This window comes from Balaenoptera ricei, chromosome 6 (genome assembly GCF_028023285.1).
Source record: "Balaenoptera ricei isolate mBalRic1 chromosome 6, mBalRic1.hap2, whole genome shotgun sequence".
NCBI lineage: Eukaryota > Metazoa > Chordata > Mammalia > Artiodactyla > Balaenopteridae > Balaenoptera > Balaenoptera ricei.
The window spans coordinates 69,427,525-69,449,553 of record NC_082644.1 but is presented as its reverse complement, the minus strand read 5'-3'; the positions used below and the strand labels follow the sequence as shown (position 1 = coordinate 69,449,553).

Below are 22,029 nucleotides of genomic sequence, written 5' to 3'. Positions count from 1 at the left end.
TAATAAACCTACAGTATCCTTCTCATGTTTGAAACCCACCCAAGGGGAGCTCTGATTGATGAGCAATCTTTAAAAATTAATTTTGTTGAGGATTTTTACATCTATGTTCATCAGTGATATTGGCCTGTAGTTTTATTTTTTTGTGACATCTTTGTCTGGTTTTGGTATCAGGCTGATGGTGGCCTCGTAGGATGACTTTGCAAGTGTTCCTCCCTCTGCTACATTTTGGAAGAGTTTGAGAGGGATAGCTGTTAGCTCTTCTCTAAATGTTTGATAGAATTTGCCTGTGAAGCCATCTGGTCCTGGACTTTTGTTTGTTGGAAGATTTTTAATCACAGTCTCAATTTCAGTGCTTGTGACTGGTCTGTTTATATTTTCTATTTCTTCCTGGTTCTGTGGCACATATACAGTGGAATATTACTCAGCCATAAAAAGAAACAAAACTGAGTTACTTGTAGTGAGGTGGATGGACCTAGAGCCTGTCATTCAGACTGAAGTAAGTCAGAAAGAGAAAAGCAAATACCGTACACTAACACATATATATGGAATCTAAAAAAAAAAACAAAAAAACTGCTTCTGATAAACCTAGGGGCAGGACAGGAATAAAGACGCAGACGTAGAGAATGGACTTGAAGACACGGGGAGGGGGAAGGGTAGGCTGAGACGAAGTGAGAGAGTTGCACTGACATATACACACTACCAAATGTAAAATAGCTAACTAGTGGGAAGAAGCTGCATAGCACAGGGAGATCAGCTCGGTGCTTTGTGACCACCTAGAGGGGTGGGAGAGGGAGGGTGGGAAGGAGGTGCAAGAGGGAAGGGATATGGGGATATATGTATACATATAGCTGTATAACAAAGTGAATCAGCAACTATACTCCAATAAAGATGTTAAAAAAAAAATTAATTTTACGGCATTGCCAGAATTTTTAGTTAATTGAGTGTAATGAAATAATGTGTCAGTAGGTGTTAACATTCCAAATGCCCAGTAACGAAATTCATGTCAAAAAAGTTCATGTTTCAGCTAATGGACTCCGGCTGTTCAACATCAACTGGAAAATTAGCTAATTTTAATGAGAAATAAACTAGTGATCTGTATCACCCATATATTTGGAGATACTGATATACCTAAAAATAATGAATGCCCATTTGGAATGTACGCATTTGTGAGTATATGTGTACCAAATCAAAATATATATTGAAGAAATGCCTACAACATTTATGAACATATACAAATTAAATTGCATAGTAACTTGCATGTGAAATACTGTGGGAAATTCAAGCTGAGACTGGTAACTGTTTTTCCAAATCTCGATAACACAGCAGGGTGAAAAAAATCAACAGTGATTACTTCAAAACAACACACAAATCTATTTTTAAATGAATATCCTTAATAAAAGGGTTTTATCTGGGAATAGAATACATGGAAATTTCAATGACCTGTAAATTATAAACTCAACCTATGTCCAAACAACAATATACAAGTTAAGCACGTGTCTCAATTTACAAATCATCAGTTTTCTATCATTTTAATTAGAAACAAAGATTAATTAGCATGTAGACTTTAATAGCAAATGCTTCTCGAATCCTTTTAGAATAGTTGAAAACAAAGTCAGTAAAGTCAGTCACGATTTGAAAAACAACTCTGTCAGTTTTCACGGGAACAAAACTAATCCATTAAAAAAGAATACAAGTAAACTTTGGTCAAAACCATAAATGTGGTGAAACAGTCAAATGATGCCTTGTGAATGCCATATTTTATGATGCTTGCCATCCAAAAGAGGGCATATGAAAAAAACTGTAAGGACTGACGGAAAGAGTTACATTTGCTCTCTAATATTTGGTACACTTGTGTAGACCAAGAGTAACTGACAGGAATGCTGGACTATTGGAAACAGACATGAGAACTGAGAAGTGTGTGTGAAGGAAGCATGTTCTGCACTCACGGGCACTGAGGACGAGGGCCCTGAGCAGAAAAAGGCACACGTTCTACATACCTAGAAAGAATAATGGCTCCTCGATTGACACTAGCCCAGGACTTCAGGTTCTTCATACCAACAAGCTCTACAAGTGTTTTTGCAAAACAACCTGTAAAATAAACTTAATGAACATCATATACCAAGATTTAAACTCCCAATCTCTCTCTCTACTACCCTTAAAGCTGGAAACATGTTTTAATGAGAAAGCTAATAAAGAGGTCTCACCCAGTATCACTTAACACTAAAAATTCTAGCTCAGCTTTATGTAATACGTTTTTAATACCGCCATTTCTCTCAACTCTGACCCAAATCCTCAGCTATGTTTAGCAGTAATTACTCAAGAGAAACAATGACTTCTTATAAAATGCTCGCTTGGTCATGTTTGCATTTCTTTGTACTATTTAATGATTTAACCCTGACCTGAAAATTATTCAGGAAGTAAATGTTTGACAGCAGCACCTCGTGTTTGGTTAAAATCAAGTTTCCCCTCAAGGAAAATGCTCACTCAGAAGGTGCCGTGAACACAATTAACAGTCAAATGACTATTCTGGCGTACACCTGGCAATTTCTCTCTACAATACTAAACATTCGTTCACCCATCAAAAATACGATTCATCTTTTGTGATTATAGCACATCTGATTCCCAAGGTCTCAGAGTGTATTATCTTATTCACTGTGCCATCTAAGTGTTAACTAACTCTTGGACAAAGGAGAAATTCTGAAGACTAGGATCTGGTACAGATGGAGGTGGGGACAACCTATCTTAAAGGCAAACATCTTGGGTAGGTAGCATATAAAATTCAAAGATAGCCAAATATGAGGAGCCTTTAAAAGCCAAGAGGCCTATGACTATTTTACTCTTCGTGGCACATGCTCAAGAGGGACAGAAATCAGCTGGTGAGGCAGACAATGTTTTCCAAAGGTGACCACAACAATATCTCCTGTCTGTGTATGCTTCTAGAATAGTGCCACTCCCTCATCTAAAGGTGGAACTGATGTCTTCTCCTTTCGAACTGGGTGGGCCTTTGTGACTGACTTAATCAAGAGAGTACAGTACAACTGCCCTTAAATAACTTCTGAGGCTAAATCATGAAAGTACCATGCACCTACTTTGTCCTCCTAAAACTCAACCACTATATTGTGAGGAAACCCAACAGCCTAGGGAGAGGAACCAAGGCTGCTGGACTTAGCCACTGCCAGCCATTGTGAAAGTGGATAATCCAACCCCAAGCCAAGCAGCCCCAGATGACTCAGAGTAGAGCTTCTGAGCTCCACCAAACACCGACCAAATGACTGTTGTTTTGAAAACTAAGTTTTGAGGTGGCTTGTTACACAGCAATAGATAACCAAGACAGCTAGCCACTCATTTGGTGCTACATGAAAATGACAAATACATCAAGTTCAAACAGATGTGTTTTAGGGTTGCCAGGGCAATTTAAATAAGGAGAAAAGTCACTAGAAAATTGCTTGGATTTTAAAAGCAAGACAACTTTTCTGATATAAACTCAGCTCAACTATGCACCAACTTTTTAATAATAAAAAGATAATTCAATATATTATTTTTTCTTCAAAATTTATTACCAGAAGCTTCCTGTTTTATAAAAAATTTACAGTGAGAAATAGGCCCAAGTCTCTGTTCTTAAAGGTAGAGTGAGAAGTGACAGTTCTGCTACTCTACTGATTGCCTCACTAGCCATTAGAACTGCAACTTGCCTCAAGACATAAATTCATGATCTGTCACTTTTTTCAGACACAGTAATAGAAAGCCCAAACTGTTTTAACTCAGTGGGAGGAAGCCTCTTTAGTGGCTAAAATAGCAGATGGAGTTTGAATTTAGAAAGAGAAGGTCTGGTCAAAGACAGGACTGAGAGGGGAATGATATGCAAATTTTCACTCATCAAGAAATAAAAGATGCTGTCCTCCTCTTGAGAGCTGAGTTTCTACAGAGCAGCTGTAAGGTTTATGAAAAACCAGGAAGTGCCAAGGACTGGCTTGCTCTTTGGTCATATATATTTCAATGCCAAATAGGCACCAGTTCAAAATTCTCTGATGAGGATAATTTTCTTCTGCTTATCCTTTCCTCAAAACTAAAGATAAATATGCTTTTCAATTGCGATGATGATACTCACAAACCGGCCCTCCTACTCTGCTCTCACCATCCTCAAAGGATAAAACGGCATTTTAGAACGCTGGACAAGCCCGTTTTGAAGTCTGAAGTAGCAGAGGAGGGAAGAGAGAAAGCGGGGGAGGGTGGGAAAGGGAAAGAAAATGAAAGGATTCTAGGGGACAAATTTCCAGGGGGAAAAAGCATTATTTGCAACCACTAAATCATTTCTTACTCACAAACTCAACAGACTTTCATTTGAACTCAAATGGCCGGCATAAAGTTCAGGGATGCCAGACATTACTGAAATTCCACATCCAATACAAGAAAAGGTCAAGTTGCACAGCCTACCTTCTCGTCCACTTTCTTTCATCTTTTTATCTTGCTCTATTAACCACTTCAGAACTAGATGTCCTGCAGGATGTTCTGCAACGTGAAGCTGTGAGGGGTCAAGAACATATTAATTAAAAAGCTGTTTTCATCCACTCTATATCACCACATACGGATAAAGTCTCAGGCGAGTTGAAAGTTCCAAAAGGCTTAAGAGGTCTTTACCTACAATGACTACTACACCTGGAGGGACGAGAGATCTACTCCAACCCTGACTGAAATGAAGATGGTTATTCAGGATAACGTGGTCACTGAGGCAGCTCACATTCAGCTTCGTGAGCTCCAGTTTGAACAGCTCTACCACCAGGCTCATCTTAACATCACGCTAACCACTTTCCAGACTGTCATATGCCATTCTGAGGAGCAAAGAAACCGATGGGACATAACACTACAGCAGAAACATTAAAACCTAATGCTGAATGATGTTTAAATCATCGTTTAAGGTGATGCCCGAGGAGCACTACCTGATGAGCCGGCCAAGAAAGCATCGTTCAGCTTAATCTCACTCCTTTCCAAGGGCCATACCGACTGTTCGCACAGAGACCCCCTAGGATCTCTCCTTGTCCAGCACGGGAGACAACAGGCCCTGTGTCCTTACAGAGGGACTTTCATTACACAGGCATCGTCCCAATTTGTTAACAGGATCTGCTCTGTGAGGGCAGGAGCCAGGGCGTCTCTAAGATCCACGGCCCATTTCTTTCCCCATCTCCTGTGTCAGAAAACAGTGGGCTCCCCATCCATGTGGGTCCATCAGGAGCTCACAACCCAGTGCGGGGCAAGGGCCGGGCAGGATCTGGCTTCCGCCTTCCTCTTCCCTTTGCTCAATGATCTCCAGCCCCCTGAGCCTCCTGTTCTCAAACATGCCGAGCTTCTTCCTTCCTCCAAGGCGGCTGCACATGCTCTTCTCTCTGCCTAGAATCTTCTTTCTTCACTCAGCTACCAGTCCTTTGGGTCTCAGCTTAGCTTTCACTGCCTCAGGAAGTCCTCCTAGGACAGGCTGGCTCCCATTTGTACATAATCCCATAGAACCTGGTGTTTTCCTTCACAGCACGTATCTCTATTCTACAATAAATAATCATTTGTGTGCATATTTATTTAACTATTGTGTTTCCCCAAATGGTATTCTCTTTTTTTGGGGGTGGGGGGTGTTGACCACTGCCTAGCACATATCCAGTGCATGAACCAAGAAACTTAAGATACAAGGCAGAATAACACAAGGCCCAAATAACATAGGCAGGAGCTATCAGAAAGAGCAAAGACTTTCTGATTGAGAGGGAATTAAGGAAGACTTCACGGAGAAGGATTCCGAGGACCTGGAAGGATTAATAAGGCTTTCTACAGGAAGAGCGTAGGAAAATGGAAACATAAGCAGCACTTGAGGTTGAGAAAAGAAGTACATACAAATGAAAGAAGTGCAAAAGTCCACAGCAAATTCAAAACAAAATTAAGAACACAGAATATGCTGGAAAGACAGCCTGGGTCAATCATGGACAGCATTAAGAGGATTTTGTTTTTCCTCTGCAGGTATGTGGAGTCATCAGAAGACAGTGAGTGTTAACAGCACTGTTTTGAATTCGCAATTTCCAAATGTACTGTGGGTATGAGGTGAGTTCATTATCACTAAAATTCTCTTTATAGCAATGTTCCCAGTGATTGGAGTTTTTGCAGCCACTGTGGCTTTCCCACCTGTCTCATGATAGCACAGTACCTCTCCATCCTTGCCACCAGGATGCAGCTCTGCCGCTGCCAAACTGGCGACGGCATTCATGGCGGGCTGCACGTCTCCAATGGCAGCTCCCAGGATGTCAGCCACAAGCACACATGCAGACTTATCCAGCACCACCTCTTGAGCGTGTCCTTGCAGGTAGCTTAGCAAAGCTGGAGAAATGGATTCTAAGAGCTCTCGTTGGCGGATCTCTGTATCTTTCTTACTGTGGTAACATGTTGAAAGAAGAATTAAGGTAAGATAAATAGCAAAGGAAATATGGTGTTTTATTATCACAGAAATCTCTAAGGGCTTATAACAGTTTGTGCCACGCTCTGTTGTCTAATTTCTGTTGTGCACGTAGATAAGCAGTTTGAGGGCGGGATATCTGTCTTTCATCTTTGTGTCCCCAGGATCTGAACAGTGCCTGGCACAGAACGAGCACTCAATAAGTGAAGCTTGCCTTGTGTAATACAAATAAATAAATCTCAAACCAACCCCAAACCAAATAACGACAATAACAAAATATCTGACAACACATGTTTAGACTACTTTATGGATTCCGCTCCCTAGCATACTTGATTAAGTGGTACCAGTTGCTTTAAACATAAAGCAAAACACACACCTGAGCGCCTACTATGTGCTGGGCCTCAGAGGCGTTCTTTTGGCATGATGCTTTCATTTCCTTTTCAGGACAAAAACTTTAAGAATCTGCCAAAACTACAGGCTTAAAAGTGGAATTCACCTTCGGAATTTTAGAGAGGGAGGGAGCATGAGAGGTGTACACATGTGAGTAGATTTATGGAAGCACATGCCACTCAAAACGAATGAACAATCAGAGCACAGGAATAAAGGGCCCAAGCCCTTTAGTCTACTGTCCCTCACCTGTGTGCGTTACCGTCTCCTTTCTGCAGAACTTCAATGATCTCTCTTACCGTGTGTGCAGGATCTCTGGGGCTTAGTAAATACAACAGGACCTTCCTTCCATATTTGTCATTTACTATGTTAGGCAAGGAATTAATAATTTCCTGTAAAATTATAGAAACAAAAAGTGAACCTATATGCTTAAAATAAACTATGACTGGAATCTGAATGGTAAAGAAGGATACATAACTTTTCCCCAACGTACTTAATGAAAAATGTACAGCTAGTTCTGAAGTCGTCTCATTAAAGCACAAAGAAATTTACACTCGGAATACAGAACTGCCTCTCTACTGGGACTAGCATTACTGAACAATCCATTTACGTTTAAGCGACCAAGCTCAAGGACTTGAAAAATACATATCTAAAGGAGTTATCTCATTCATTGTAACCAACATTTCTTAGGCCACTATTACTGGGGACATTACTTGCTGGGCCCACTGAGCAGATACAGTTAATTTGCAGCTGCACTTAAATCCAGCAGCAGCATTGATGACGACCATTCTTATTAGAATTTCCCTAATGAGATGTATGTGAAGGGAGATAAAGAAACTCTGTTAAATAGAACAAGTGGATAAAGGCTTTTAAAGTTAGGTTACTTACTCATGGCAAATGAAGGCTGTTTAAGTATCACATCGAAAACAAAAAGACGGGGGAGGGAAATAAATGCAGAAAGAGTCCATGGAGCAGTTACAAATAATTGCATTCTATGACATTTCCAATCAACTTAACAAGAACAGTAACCTCCTTTTCCAGTTGTTTGATTAAGGAACAAAGGCAATGTCATCCCCACCCCAACTGAGCTCCTGTGTAGATTTGGTGGTATTTGCAAAGACAGAAAAGTCACTGTTTAAAAATTCGTTTATCCTACGTATTCAACAGAAAAATCATTAGTCTTTCCCTCTCTAACATTCCTATTTCTTATAACAAACCTATTATTCAAAGCCATGTGTGTCTGAACACCAGAGATTCTTCAGAACTGGCTGGGGTCACAGAAAGAATTCAGTCCAACCACCCAGCTTTACAGATGAGGGACCCAGAAAGGGGGGAGGTGACCTGCAGGAGGACGTGAGCGTGTCAGTGAAAGGGCTCTCACTAGCTCTGGTCCTCTGACTTCAACTCTAGTCTCTTTCAAAGAAAACATACACCCCATTCTTAAGGAAAGGAATTCTCCAGGAGATGATATACTCAGATCTGCTATTCTCTTAAGTGCCTACTGATTACAACGAGATTAGTAATTTCAGTGCAGGGAAAAAAAAAAAAAAAAAAGCTAGAAAATAGGTGCAACAGATCTAACCACCTCAAAATCAATATAAATTTTAACCACTCAGAAAAAATGACTTAAAATTTCAGTACTAAAGGAGAAGACAGAAAAAAAATGTACATCACTTCATGGGGATGGGAGCTCTTTTGCAATTTCAAGGTAAACATGACCCAAAGTAGACCCAACATATGCATTTTTGAAAAAAGAGGCATTTAGTGCCACAAATATGGGCTACTTTTAGTGTGGCTTTATTTAAGGTTTAACCAACTCATAAAAGAAGATAAATGCTTTAATCAGTTTAAAGAAGAGACTGAGAATGATACATAGCTTAGGCCAATTTGTACAATCATTAAAAAACCTCCACAACTTTGCTGTCCTTAAAAAACCCTCTGGGGTATTTATACCTTTAAAACAATTGCTTTAAAAAAAAGGGGGGGGGGGAGTATGTAGTGAAGAACTGTGAATGGCTGCTATTTATTTTTAATTAACTTTTTTTTTTCTTGGCCTAGGAGGAAAAGGGGTGGCATGAAGCCAGCAATGTAGTCTTCAATGTACTTGATCTTCTCTGTGGGTTCTACACTTAAGGACTAGTGCATCGTATCTCTCTTGGGCAGAAATGGTTTCACCTTAACACAAGATGCATATAAAATCCATGCAAAAATACTACTCAAGGACTAGTGCCCAAATTCACTGAACTTTTACTACCTTTCAGTTTGTAATTAAGGAATTTAGAATCTACACTTATGTTGGTCTAAGATTCTTAAAAGAGTGCAACGTTTATAAACTAACAATCATATGAAACTAAAAAATGTTTACTTAAAAATGTGGTATCATTTAATTCTCCAACTCCCCTGTATTCCTGGTTTCCTACCATCAAAAACATTCTCTTGGAAAAAATAAAACAGTATGATTGATGCTATTTTATGGAGTACTAATTCATTTCTCTTTAACCTGGGTCACACACAGAGGAGAGAAATTTCTAGATGATCACCTGGAGAACAGTGAGTGTCAAAACACATAGAGACAGGGAAGAGGCAGCTACAGAGCTGTTGATTTGTGCTGAATTTGGTCTCTGGGTTCAAGCTGTGTAGCCTTTGGAAAATCCTTTAACCTCTCTATACATCAATTCCCTTATCTGCAAAAGGAAATGATACACCTGCCCGACCTGTGGGCCACTACCAGGAGCAAATCAGAAAATTCACTCTGTAAACTGGAAACTGCTATAAAGTAATTATCTTCATATGAAAAACACCCATCAATATACAGCATCTTTAACTATGGAGATTAAATAAAGCTGACGGAGTCATGAGTTTGGCATCCTCAAAAGAGAAAGAACCCCAACAATGAAGGTTCAAATGTAAAGGTTTTCAATTCACTTTCCCTCTTACTTAGAGAAAATCACAAGAAGGACCACTGTTGTAATATCTTCCCCTTATGCTTTACTCTAAAGCAGGTATGTAAACAGAAGAAAAGTGCAGGAAGAACAAAAGATCTCCCTTGTGAAAATGTGTGGCCATTCTGACCTTATGTTGGACCCTTATCAGATTCTTTGGCATTCTTGTTTTGCCAACCCTCTTTTAAAAGGGAAAGGTAAAGGTCAAAATGAAAGGTGCACACTGGAAGTAAGGTTAGAGCACACATGCATTTTCAGTGGAAGAAAGAAATGCAAAGTGTAACATACATTACTGAGCACCATGCCCATCTGTGGTGCATGTTCCTCTATGGAAGGTTGTGTGTGAACAAAAAGAAACACAGGCTGACCTTAACCTTAAAGAGCTAAAATCTAGCAGAAGAGGCAAGAGGAACTCTTTAAAAGTTAAAAATAAAAATAAGAGATTTAAATAATGGATAAAAACAGAAGTGTAAAAAGAAGGTTAAATCACCGGCAGTGACTGCAGCCTCTTGAGTATTTTGTTTTAAAAAATGCGGTGATTTTATACAAAAGTCCAACTTTTTGGCTGCACTCAAAAAATTGGGATGAGGTTATTAAATGTACAGAGTTTTGGTTTTTCAAGATGAAAAAGTTCTGGAGATTGGTTGTACAACAATGTGACTACACCTAATACCACTTAACCATATACTTAAAAATGGCTAAGATGGTAAATTTTATCACAATTAAAAAAGAAAAATAAATTGGAAGATCTATCACCATGGGGCTCACACTCCCAGAGGCTGGAGCCAAGGGTGGCCACCGCCTTGGACAGGGCATGTGCATTCTAGTTCCCCCCGCCCCTCCCAACCTGGCCTGCCTCACTCATTTACCTGCCTGGTCAATGAATGTTTCTGAGTTTGTAAGCCCTGGGTCAGATCACAATTAACTGCTAAATGAATAGACGGCAAAGACAAAAATTATAAGAGCTGAGAGAACGGGGAGAGCAGGTCTGGCTGAGAGATCAGAGAACATTATCTGGAGATTGAATTGGAGCCTGGTCTTAAAGAGAAAAGGAGTGTTTGTTAGGCTATGATTTCAACCTGACATTTCAGGAAATCCAGTTACTCTGAATAGAATGCTTAGCAACACTAAATTTTCTTGGCTATTTTTAAAAGCACTGCATAATGCAACAGGTTTTGTAGTGGCTGGGCGGGAAACACAGACACACGACTCTATATAACATATGGGCAGCATATCTGGCAACCCACAGTTCTGCTAAGTAAATGCGTTTGAGAAACGAGGAGACATAAAAGAATGCTTACAGAATTATCTGGAATAGCAAAAAATAATATGAATGTTTAAAGTTACAAATACTATAAACAACCTAAATGTCCATCAACAGAAAAAATGGAAAAATCAACTGTGGTATATTCATAGAGTGGAAAACTATTTGGCATTGAAAAATGAATGGTTTAGAACAGCAGTGGGTAAACCATGGCCTGTAGGTCAAATCTAACCAGCAGCCTGTTTTTGTACATCCTGTGAGCTAAGAATATATATATATATTTTTACATTTTAAAGTGTTGCTAAACAAAAAACAAAGAACAAAGCAAACAAGAATATGCGACAGAGACCATACACGACTCACAAACCCTAAAATAATTACTATCTGACCCTTTATTAAAAAAGCTTCCTGACCCTTGATGATGACTCACAAACATATGCCAAAAGGAAAAAGCAAGTTGCAGGAGAAAACACATCACTTATATAGAATCTGTAAACATGCAAAATAATACCATAAACATCTACATATAGCAAAAGGATAAGGGAATGCATGCAAATAATAAGCACCAATCCATCACAGCGGGGGTGGGGGGGGGGCGGGTACAAGGATATGCAAAAAAAAAAAAAAAAAAAAAGAAAGTACACAAAGGGCTTGAACTTCAACTGTATTTGGCAAGTTTTACTTCTTCCTGCCCGATCAGGTGGGAGGCTGGGTGTTCACTGTTATGATTCTTTATATCTTCTGTATAGCATCTTAAAGATACTACACTTCAAAGTATGTATCAATATTCACTCTCAAAGAGCAACTGGCCAGTGCACTTACTTCCTTTTTAGAGGATCACTGCTGTCAAAGCAGTTGCGTCATACCAACAATTCCAGGATCGGATTTTATAAGTATGTTTATTTTAGAAAGTAAAGTAAGTGGGAAACAGTGTGTATCCATTTTGAAAGGTGAGGGCTCAACTGACCAGGCTGTGATTTCAACCTGACATTTGCAGGAATCTGGTTACCCTGAACAGAATGTTTTGCAACATTAAGCTTTCTTGGGTATTTTTAACAAGCACTGCATACTGCAACAGGTTTTGTGGTGGATGGCGGGGGAAAATGCAAGAGCAATTAGCATTCCATAATTTTATCACTGGCTACATAGTTTAATGATACACAAAACCCGTTGAGCATTTGTCAGCTAGAGGCAAGACATCAGCAAATGAGGCCATTCTCAGGGAAAGCTGCCCTAAGTATGAGAAAGTCACTAGGAATGTGGGTTAAACAGTTGTGGGAATCAAACTGATAAGCACAAGGAATTAAAACTGTTTCAACAGCGACTTTAAGTGGGATAAATCTTTGGAAAAAATTAATCTAGCAGACAATTGTGGCAAATCCTGAAGGAAGTTTGGTTTCTCTTAAAATCCATTTGGAACAGTTATGCAAATTTTAGTTGTCATGAAAATATTAAACAAAAGCAAGCTTTCAATAGCCCAGCCTGTTTCCATTTTCATGAAACAACTTTATTCATTAGCTAATCTATGGCCTCACATTTCTGTCACTGGAATGAAAAACAATCATTATTGATTGGAGTCAAAAGGGTAATAAAGTCACAAGGAACATGTCAAAATACTCAGTTTGTAACATCAAAGTCCTGCCAACTTGTTTCTTCCCACAATCCTATCCCAAAGAAAGTCATCACAATCTTAAAACAGTCAAGGGGAAAGCTGGAAAATGACAGCAAGGGCATGAGAAATTCACACACTGGGAGCTACAGCTGGCATCTGAGAAAACAAATCTCCTATCCCTTCACTAGTTGGGACATTTTTCCTAATTACCCAGCTCTGACTGGCCCAGATAGGCTACAAAGAGGCCACAGCACCACCACAGGCCAACAGGTAAATTCTCTTTCTGAACATCCATATGCTTCTCCCTGCAGGTGGTGTGGAAGTCGCTTTTGTCACTAAGATTTCTGCAAGGGCCCCATCCATGTGTACCAACTTTCAAATGAATAATCTGTGTCTATACAGATTATGTGCTTTTTAAAACATTTCCAGGTTCGGTCCCTGCTACCAATGCTGCAATTTCTTACGCCTTCCCCCGAAACCTCTATCATACACCAAACACAACTTGCATGCTAGAAATAAAGGAAGGAAAAATAAAACAGGATCACAGAATCTCAAGTCAGAAATGGGGCAGTCATTGCAGAAAGAAGAAAATTATTTCATAATATAGTTTTTACTTGGGTGAAGTTTTTGTAAGAGAACAGTTTTTCTGAAGGCAAATTTAGGGTTAAGTAAACCGCATTCAATTATTACCACTTTATGGTCATTATACCAGGCTAAAAAGCTGAAATGAAAAAAGGAAGCTAGTATTCTAATTTTAGTTAAAATTTTTAATCTAACTCTACACCAGCTTTCATGAAGTCTCTAAGAAGCCATCACAATTGAGTGAACTTCATCAGTTTTTCTTCTCCAGTTCAAGTCAGGACAGATGTATTGATAAGCTATGCAGAGCTAGTTTCTCCAAAGGGAGAGAAAAAAGGTCATGGATAGCTTCTGCCTGGGTGGACATGAGTTCTTGAATAACTGAAGAATTACTATGAAAATAAATTTCCGATCAAATCTAAACACTGCATCGCTCATTTTTCTTTTAGTATGTTACATGGTCTAAAAAGTCACATTACCCTAATTTAAGCAGTCTTTTACATATTTAAAGCAACGTTAATTAGTAATAATCAAGTAACAGGATTATGGTTTGTACGGGAATAAAGCAACCCCCCAAAATAGGCTTAAGGCAACTAAAAAATAAGAAATACTGGCAGAAAGTATTTACACACTTCAAAGTCTTTACACATCTACGTGTGAAATCAAACTTACACACTCACAAATGATGTATCAATTTAACTTAAATTCAAGACTATGTGAATTACTTACTGATATGATTATCTGCCTCACAAGCTTAGTATCATCAATACAGTCAAATGCCGCCAATAAAACCAAGTGGGAGTATTGGCCCTGTGGGAATTGAAAGCCAGTAAAGGTTAAAAAAATACACAGATTCTCCCTTTTCTTCCACCTAAAGAGTTACGTTAAAAGGTTATCACCCTGACAACGTACCCAGCATAATATAACGGAGATGGATAAAAGTCATTCAAAGAAATGTGCTCTTGTATCAGGACCTAGTTAATTATATTCTAGGTTGAGTAAGAAAAAGACAGAAACAGATAAGCACATTCTTCAATGTTAAATAGCTGAGACTCATTTTTTTAAACTAATCAGAATATAACACCTCTCAAAAATAGGTATCCTGTTAAAGAATAGCTACTTGAAAATTAAACTCAAAGAAAATTACAGTGACAAGTGGGAAAAAAAAAACTAGAGTATTGCAATCATGAAAAAGAAAATATATAAACTCAGATATAATTATATACACAAAATATACATAATACACATACACAGAAAATCCTGGAAGGAAAAACACTGTCACCACTGGGTTGAAGGATTACAAATAATTTTTCATTTTCTTTGGTATATTGTACAATTTCTTTATAATAATCCTATATAATTAAAATAGAAACACTAAAAAAAAAAGAACTAGAAGAATATACTTATATAGTGAATATGAGAATAAGATAAAAACAACTGCTTTCAAAAAGTAGAGCAGCATGAGATCATACAAATATACATTAGGACTTTCACAATCATTACTATTGAAATAATAGAATTTTTTCCATGATGCTGATATTGTCCCAAGATTTAAAGAACTTCTACTTTATGTTAAAAAAAAAAAAGTTTTCAAAGGTTGTGGCATATTCCTTTTAAGTATCCCAGATGATGATATAAATCTTTTTTTACTTTAAGAGGGATTTGACTTTTGCTACCAGCCAACACTCATTCAGAGCCAGATCCGATGAATATGGCAGGAATAACATCTCAACTAGAAACAAATTGGAGAAAAACAACAAAGGTCTAACATCTTTACTATATATAAGACCAACAATCAACTAAAAATGGGCTAAGAACATGAAGAATCAGTTCACAAAGAGAAGTACAAATGGCTTTAAGCACATGAAATAATGCTCATTAATTAAGGACTATAATTAAAACAATGAAATACTATATCCCACCTGTCCTATACACAAAAGTGAAAGCCCTTGATAATATACTAATTCGGCAAAGGTTTGGGGAAAGGCAGGCACACTTTTATGTTGCTGATGAGAATGTAAAGTGGTTCAACCTCTTTAAGGGCAACGGACAACAACACTAAAAATTTAAAATGCATGTACTTTCTGATCCAGCAATTGTAGTTCTAGGGAGGTATCTTACAGACATGCTTCCACATACGAACAAAGGATATGCCCTGGAGAATTATTTGAAATAAAAAACTAGAAACTAACGTGTCCGATAGTAGGGACTGGTTAAATGAACTATGGAAGTCATATAATAAAATATCATAAAGTCATTAACAAGAGAGAGGTAGACAGATGAATATATATTGAAATAAAATGACCCCTGAGATGAATTAAATGAAGGAAACAAAGTAGAGAATGTTGTGCATATAGTACACAACCACGGGTTTCTGGTTTTTTAAGTCCCACACACGGAAACACACCCAAGCGTAAAATATCTCAGGGTGAATACAGAAGGTGGAACAGAATTTAAGTGAGAAATAGACAATTCTACAATTATACCTGGAAGTCTGAACACACTTCCCCAGCAACTGATAGAACTAGACAATGATAAATAAAATCAGTAAAAACATCCATGATCTGAAAACACTACAAACCATTTTGATCTAACTGACGTTTATAGAGGATGACACTCACATATTCTTTTCAAGACATTAACATAGACCATACATTGGTCCATAAAATAAGTCATTATAAATTTCAAAAGACTGAAATAATACAGAGTATATCAAGAAATCCCTAATATTTGGAAATTAAATACTTCCAAATAACCCATAGACCAAATCCATGGGTTGTATTAGTTTATCTCACCCCTTTAGAGGCAACTCCTTGAGATAAAAAAGACATTGAATTGTTAATTTGCTAACATCGCAATACCTTGTGGGGATGAGGTTCTCCAAAAAATTTACTGTTGATGTAACCAAATTGTAAAATTAAAACAATCTAATTTTATTACAAAAGAGTGTCTTTTACTATTAATACCTTTCAGAACGTTTTTTTTCGATGTTATTTTATTTTTATATTTTTATTTTATGTTGGACTATAGTTGATTTACAATGTTGTATTAGTTTCAGGTGTATAGCAAAGTGATTGAGTCATACATATACATATATCCATCTTTCTTTCAGAATCTCTTCCCATCTAGATTATTACAGAATATTAAGTAGAGTTCCCTGCGCTATACAGTAGGTCCTTGTTGATTATCCACTCTATATAGTAGTGTGTATATGTTAATCCCAAATCCTAGTTTATCCCTCCCTTCCACCTAATAGAACTTTCTATTAACATTCTATTTTTACTCATTTCTAATTTAAAATATTCAAACTAAAATGTTATACAAAAAGATTTACTTAATGATGAATTATGAATCATAAACTTTTCTCATACTCTGAAAACCCCTCACTAGAGAGCCTCTTATTTCATTTTGTTACAGGCAAGTTAGCTACCTTCTACGTGGTTTTATACTAACTCTCTTCCTAGTCTTGAATCCTACAGAAGACAACAGATATGTATACAATCACAGAACACCAGTTTATCTGAATTTGAATTAGCATTTACTATATCAAGTATTCACTAGATGCCAGTAGTTCTTACTGGATTTTTCAGAGGGAAAAGTTGTTGATATCACTAACTTTAGGTCATCTGTAAATGAGAAGCTATAAAACATAATATATAAAACAGTTCAAAAACTGAAAACTAATGCTTACTACTACATATATTTTAGAATTATTATGGAAAACTATTTAGTATTTAAGTACACAGAAATACTATTTTTTGAGGCAACTAATCCTTCAGAAAAAACACTTTTTATATCCTCCAATTTCATTAGAAAAGCTGTTACAGCATCTCCAAAAAAGATTCCAAAGAATTATAAAACTTAACTAAAATTTTCTTTGACCACACTACAAATTTAATCTAAGAAAAAAAAAAGAGACAAGTTTCACTTTCTGTTATGTTTTGGTGGTAATGAAAATTGGTAACAAGTTTCTGAAGTGCAGTTTACCTAGAGACTAAATATCAGGTCTTCAAAACTTATCTAATAAAAATGGAAAATTGCCACAGTACAATGTTAAATGAAAAGAGGAGAAATTCATTTTGTGTAAATTTAATAATATATAAAAAGACATGCATATGCATAAAAATAGATTATAACAAAATGAAACAACAAATAATTTTCTTGGTAATTTTCTGAACTCTTCAAGTTTCCTATAATAGATATAAATACATTTTATTATTAAAAATAGTTAAAAGAAATATGTAGTTTTTATACTTACATTAGCCACCTTTTCAACGTAAGTCTTCATTGTTTTCACAATCACTTTCCTGTCCTTAAAAAAGAAAAACTGTCTCAATGAACTTATAGCTACAGGTTTAGTTATAGATTAGCTATAGATTAAGGTATTTCATAGTTAAAAATTTTATATAATATTAAACTTTCATTGGAGTGGCATACTTTTCATTAGTGAAAATAGTTATTGAACCAGAACCAAAAAATGCAATACACTATAAGAAGTCCTCTCAGAGCTATTATAATCTTAGACTTCTATGTGACAATCCATTGAGACATAAATGTGGAACCATAAAATTATTAGTTGCAAGGCAAACCTAGTGAAACTACCTCCTTTTATAGTAAGAACTGAGATCCCTCTTCCAATGTCTGAACTGTCTTCAAATGCATAAAAGTCTAGCATACAGATGGCATTCAATACATTACTTGTTGAGGAGAAATTAAATTTGTATTAAAAAGTGGATGAAAGAAAAAAAGTGGACAAAATACAACTGTCTTTTAAAGGCAGAATTATACCAATCAAGGAAATGAGGATCATTTCTGTTAAGCTTCTATAATTAATATGGATCTTTACCTTTTCCCTCAAAGTACTTAAGAACCATGGGAGCAAATGCACAGCTGCTCATTTTCTTCTCTTTCCCCTCCCTCTCCCACAACAAGATCATTAAATGAGGAATCAAAGAGGCTGACAGGTACCAAAACTTTTATAAACTTAAGCCTAACATAAGTAGTGTGTTTACTTGCTTGACACACCCCTCCCCATACAAGACAACCCAAGGTTTTCAAACTTTAAGAAGACTCCAGTAGAGAAGAAACAAAAGGCTCTAAGGGGAGCCAGCTTCTGTGAGGCCTTGAGGCACAACTTTGCAAAGATAATATTGTTGTGCGCAAGAGGGCAAAACCCCAAGGAGACCGAAAAAGTCTAAGGAGAGGCAAGTCGAGCCCTGAGTGCCGCTTACCTTGGGCGTGCCGTGCCACAGGCAGTGCATGGCCACTCTGGCGCCATCGTGTGTGTGCGCCAGATATACCACTGCTTCTCGGATGGCTTCAATCATTTCCTGGGGAATAAATGCAGTTCAGGGCTTTGGTTTACTCTTTCTTGTTGCTTTTTCACAATCTGCCTACTAAGGAGCAGTTATGCACAGAGAATGAAAGGCAGAAAGTATAGGTAGCAAACAATTTAATGTTTAATTTTGTGGACAGGCATAACGTCCATACACCCTCTTCCTGGAAACATTCTTTTCCATCAAGAGCAGTAAGTACTGCTGGCAGGCAATTTCTATTAAAATCCCTGAGTTTTACCAATGTCTGTTCAAAAAAGTATGTATACAGTTGACCCCTGAGGGCAATCTGAACCAGGCGGGTCCACTTATACGTGGATTTTTTTCAGTAAATATGTACTATAGCACTACACCATCTGAAGGTGGGTAAATCCGCAATCAGAACTGCTGATGGGGAGGGCTGATTATAGGCGGATTTTCCACTGAGGGGGACGGGAGTGTCGGCACCCCAACCTCGTGTTGTTGTAGGGTCAACTGTTTACATACGGTATATTCTAAAGGACTTCTCAAGAAAAAAAAAAAAAATCTAAGAGTTGGCTGTGGGAAAAAGGGAGTTTTTAATAAAAAAGCCAGATAAAATAAATAAAATGTTCTTCCCTAAAAGAGTCATGTATATAACAAGCAGAAAACCAAAACACGAATTTTGTCTGAAAAAGTTTTTCTTTTTTAATTTATCACTGGATTACCTCTGGAAATCATATTAATAATTCACCATAAAGACACTTAAATAACATTTTTCTAAGAAATATTTAACCCTACATTAACATTTAGACTAGGCCTTCACTAGGCCTTTACTCAATGACCTTTAAGTAGAAACCCAATCATTAATTTATTACAAGGTAATTTTAGCTTATTTTTAATCTTTATTCCTTATTTTCAATGTATGTAATTTCGTAATTATATTTGGAAGTCTAGCATATAGGACATAAGTGAGTTCTGCCAGCTAACAGCTGCGGGGCCAGTTTAGTGTATTCCCAATTTAAAAATTTATATTAAATAAATACAAAGTCTCCTACCAGGAAGGAGAAAAGTGGCCTATTTTTATCAATAAGGAACAGCAATTTCACCCTTAACTATCTCACAATCCTTTTCCAGGATAAATCTCAAGAACATAGCTTTCAGCTTACATACCTGAACTTATGAATCTCTTCAAAGCTATCCAGTTGGGGAGTTAAACATATATTCCAATTATGCTTCTTTTACCTCCAAAAGTTTTTTTTTTTAAAAAGTCTCTCTATTGAAAATGCCCCTGGGGCCACAAAGACCTGTCTGATTATTTTATATTCACACTAAGTTCCCAATGATTTTTTGCTATTACTAAAACACATTCAACATTAAAAAGATAAAGACTTTCCACTACGGAATATATTCAAATGATCATTTTCTCAGTTCTGAAAATAAAGTCCTGCCTCAGTAAATCCAGAACTGTGAGATACTGTGCTGTGCCAGAACAAGAGAGAAATCCCCCAAAGAGAATCAGCAGCTGCTGTGGTCACTGAACCACATGCTTAGGTAGGTGGCTACTCTTGGAAAACTATTTTGCATGTCAATTTTGAGAGGGTCAAAATTCCTATGAATGTCTAATCTGGCATATTTGTTAAAAAGACGCGAGTCTCGTTACTTGGTTATCGCTTATTATTAGAATGAGAACAAATGGATGATGAGTTCACAGTATGATGAGGCAAGCAAAATTCAGGGGACTAAATGAATTCTCATCTATATTCCCATCACTGACTTGAAGGGCAGTGCAATTAACCTTCACTCTCATGTAAGCTCCAGTTTTTCACGGTTCACTTAGTTTTACCTAAGTGTCCTCCCGTAACCGTTTAACACCAATATAATTTTTTTTTTGTATCAATACAGGTGAATTTCAAACTCCCTGAATGCTGAATATTCCTCCATGTTAGTTAATTTTCTGATTAGGTTAAGCTAGAGGATGCTCTCTGGATTATAATTAAAATATAAAAATTCAATGAAATTGATAAAATTATGGTCAATTCTACTGTCTTTCTGGCAAAAATCTAAGTGGAATTAGTAGACTTCTTCAAAGGGAGTTTAGCGCATTATCTTTTCTAAATAAGGAAACAATTCTTTAAAATTTTCAAAAGCCAATATACATCAAAGCAGTATTCCACATTTTTTACATAGTTCTACATGTTTCAGTTTAAAACCTAAAACCAAGAACTTACTGATCTCAGCTTTGGGGGTGCATAGGTAAAAAAGTCCAAGAATACTTTATGTACCAGTGAGTGCTTAATCACAGCTTCTCTGAAAACAGAAAAAAAGAAGAAAAAAAAAGTCAGAAACGGCACCACAATAATACAGAGATAGGTAACCTCGGTCGCCCTAAAATAATCAAAACAAGTGAAATGGTTTTAGCAAATGTCATTTGTCATAAAATAAATCATATCTTTAGCAATACTAAGACTAAAAAAAAAAAAAAAAACTTTTAGACCTATTAAAATATTTATAGGTCTTGGTTGCCATCTACAACCAAGACCAGAGTACAAGTTTCTAGTATCTAATCAGCAAATATGAAATTATCATTCAAAATACACTCGACTTTCTTAAATAAGGACATCTATATTCTTTTACACAACAATGGACACGTGATTAGAAATCCACATGTCGACTATTTTTTAATGGCTATTTTCTTTCTGTCAAGCCTCCTTTATAATGCGTCAGTTTCATAAAATCATTTTAGCAGTTAAATCCTAAATAGATCAAGACAGTATCAGCAGTTGCAACAACACCTAATTGATCCGAGCCTCCTAGTGTGACACTTGGTGAATTCAGGTGTGCAGTGGAGGCTAATGATCGGGCACCAAAGACTTCAAGTTCACACGCAGTATCCACGTAGACGGCAAAAACATGTTGTTCTTAATGGCAAGGCACTGTTCTGAGCACGCTGGAAATATGAGCCCATTTAATCTTCATAAAACGCTATGAAATATATACTATTATTATCGTAATTTTACAGATATGGAAACTGAGGCACGGAGAAGTTAAGTTGCCCAAGGTCACACAGTTAGCAACTGAGAGAGGCACCAGAATTCACACCCAGGAAGTCTGGTCCCAGATGTAATGCCCCGACCACTCCACTGTGGTACAAATTCCAAGAAGGCCAAATGCATGGGCTTTTAAGTCTCACAATCCAATTTAAATAACAGACTATAATTGGGAAACTATCCACCTTTTCTCTGCAAAGGCTATATAAAACTTTCCTCCTTCAAATGCCATTTGTTAAGAAAAAAAAAAAAAAAAAAAAAAACCCAGCTTCCTTACTTTTGGGCCATTGGAGTTAGAATCTGTTTCATTTCATCCATGATAAGCTCTAGTTTTTCCGGCTGTACCTTTAATACTTTGTCCAGAGTTGGGTGATCTGCTGACTGCAACAGAAGAAAAATCAAACCCCTCTAAATTTAATCAAGTTTCTTCAACTTCAGAACAAAGAAAATCAATTATTGTCATTTTACATAAACTTA

At 37.1% G+C, this 22,029-nt stretch overlaps 1 protein-coding gene across 5 annotated transcripts in view; it reads right to left on the bottom strand.

The window, feature by feature from the left end:
* The window catches only part of PUM3 (pumilio RNA binding family member 3), an 82,958-nt gene that overhangs the window by 2,007 nt on the left and 58,922 nt on the right, over window positions 1–22,029 (bottom strand). For all 5 annotated transcript variants that reach the window (XM_059924805.1, XM_059924806.1, XM_059924807.1 and 2 more), the window contains 9 exons: window positions 21,830–21,933; window positions 20,734–20,812; window positions 18,443–18,541; window positions 17,470–17,523; window positions 13,941–14,021; window positions 7,064–7,206; window positions 6,182–6,404; window positions 4,435–4,522; window positions 1,998–2,088 (listed from right to left, as the gene is read on the bottom strand). In XM_059924805.1, coding sequence (XP_059780788.1) covers window positions 1,998–2,088; window positions 4,435–4,522; window positions 6,182–6,404; window positions 7,064–7,206; window positions 13,941–14,021; window positions 17,470–17,523; window positions 18,443–18,541; window positions 20,734–20,812; window positions 21,830–21,933 — 962 coding nt within the window. The remainder of the gene's footprint in view (window positions 1–1,997; window positions 2,089–4,434; window positions 4,523–6,181; window positions 6,405–7,063; window positions 7,207–13,940; window positions 14,022–17,469; window positions 17,524–18,442; window positions 18,542–20,733; window positions 20,813–21,829; window positions 21,934–22,029) is intronic.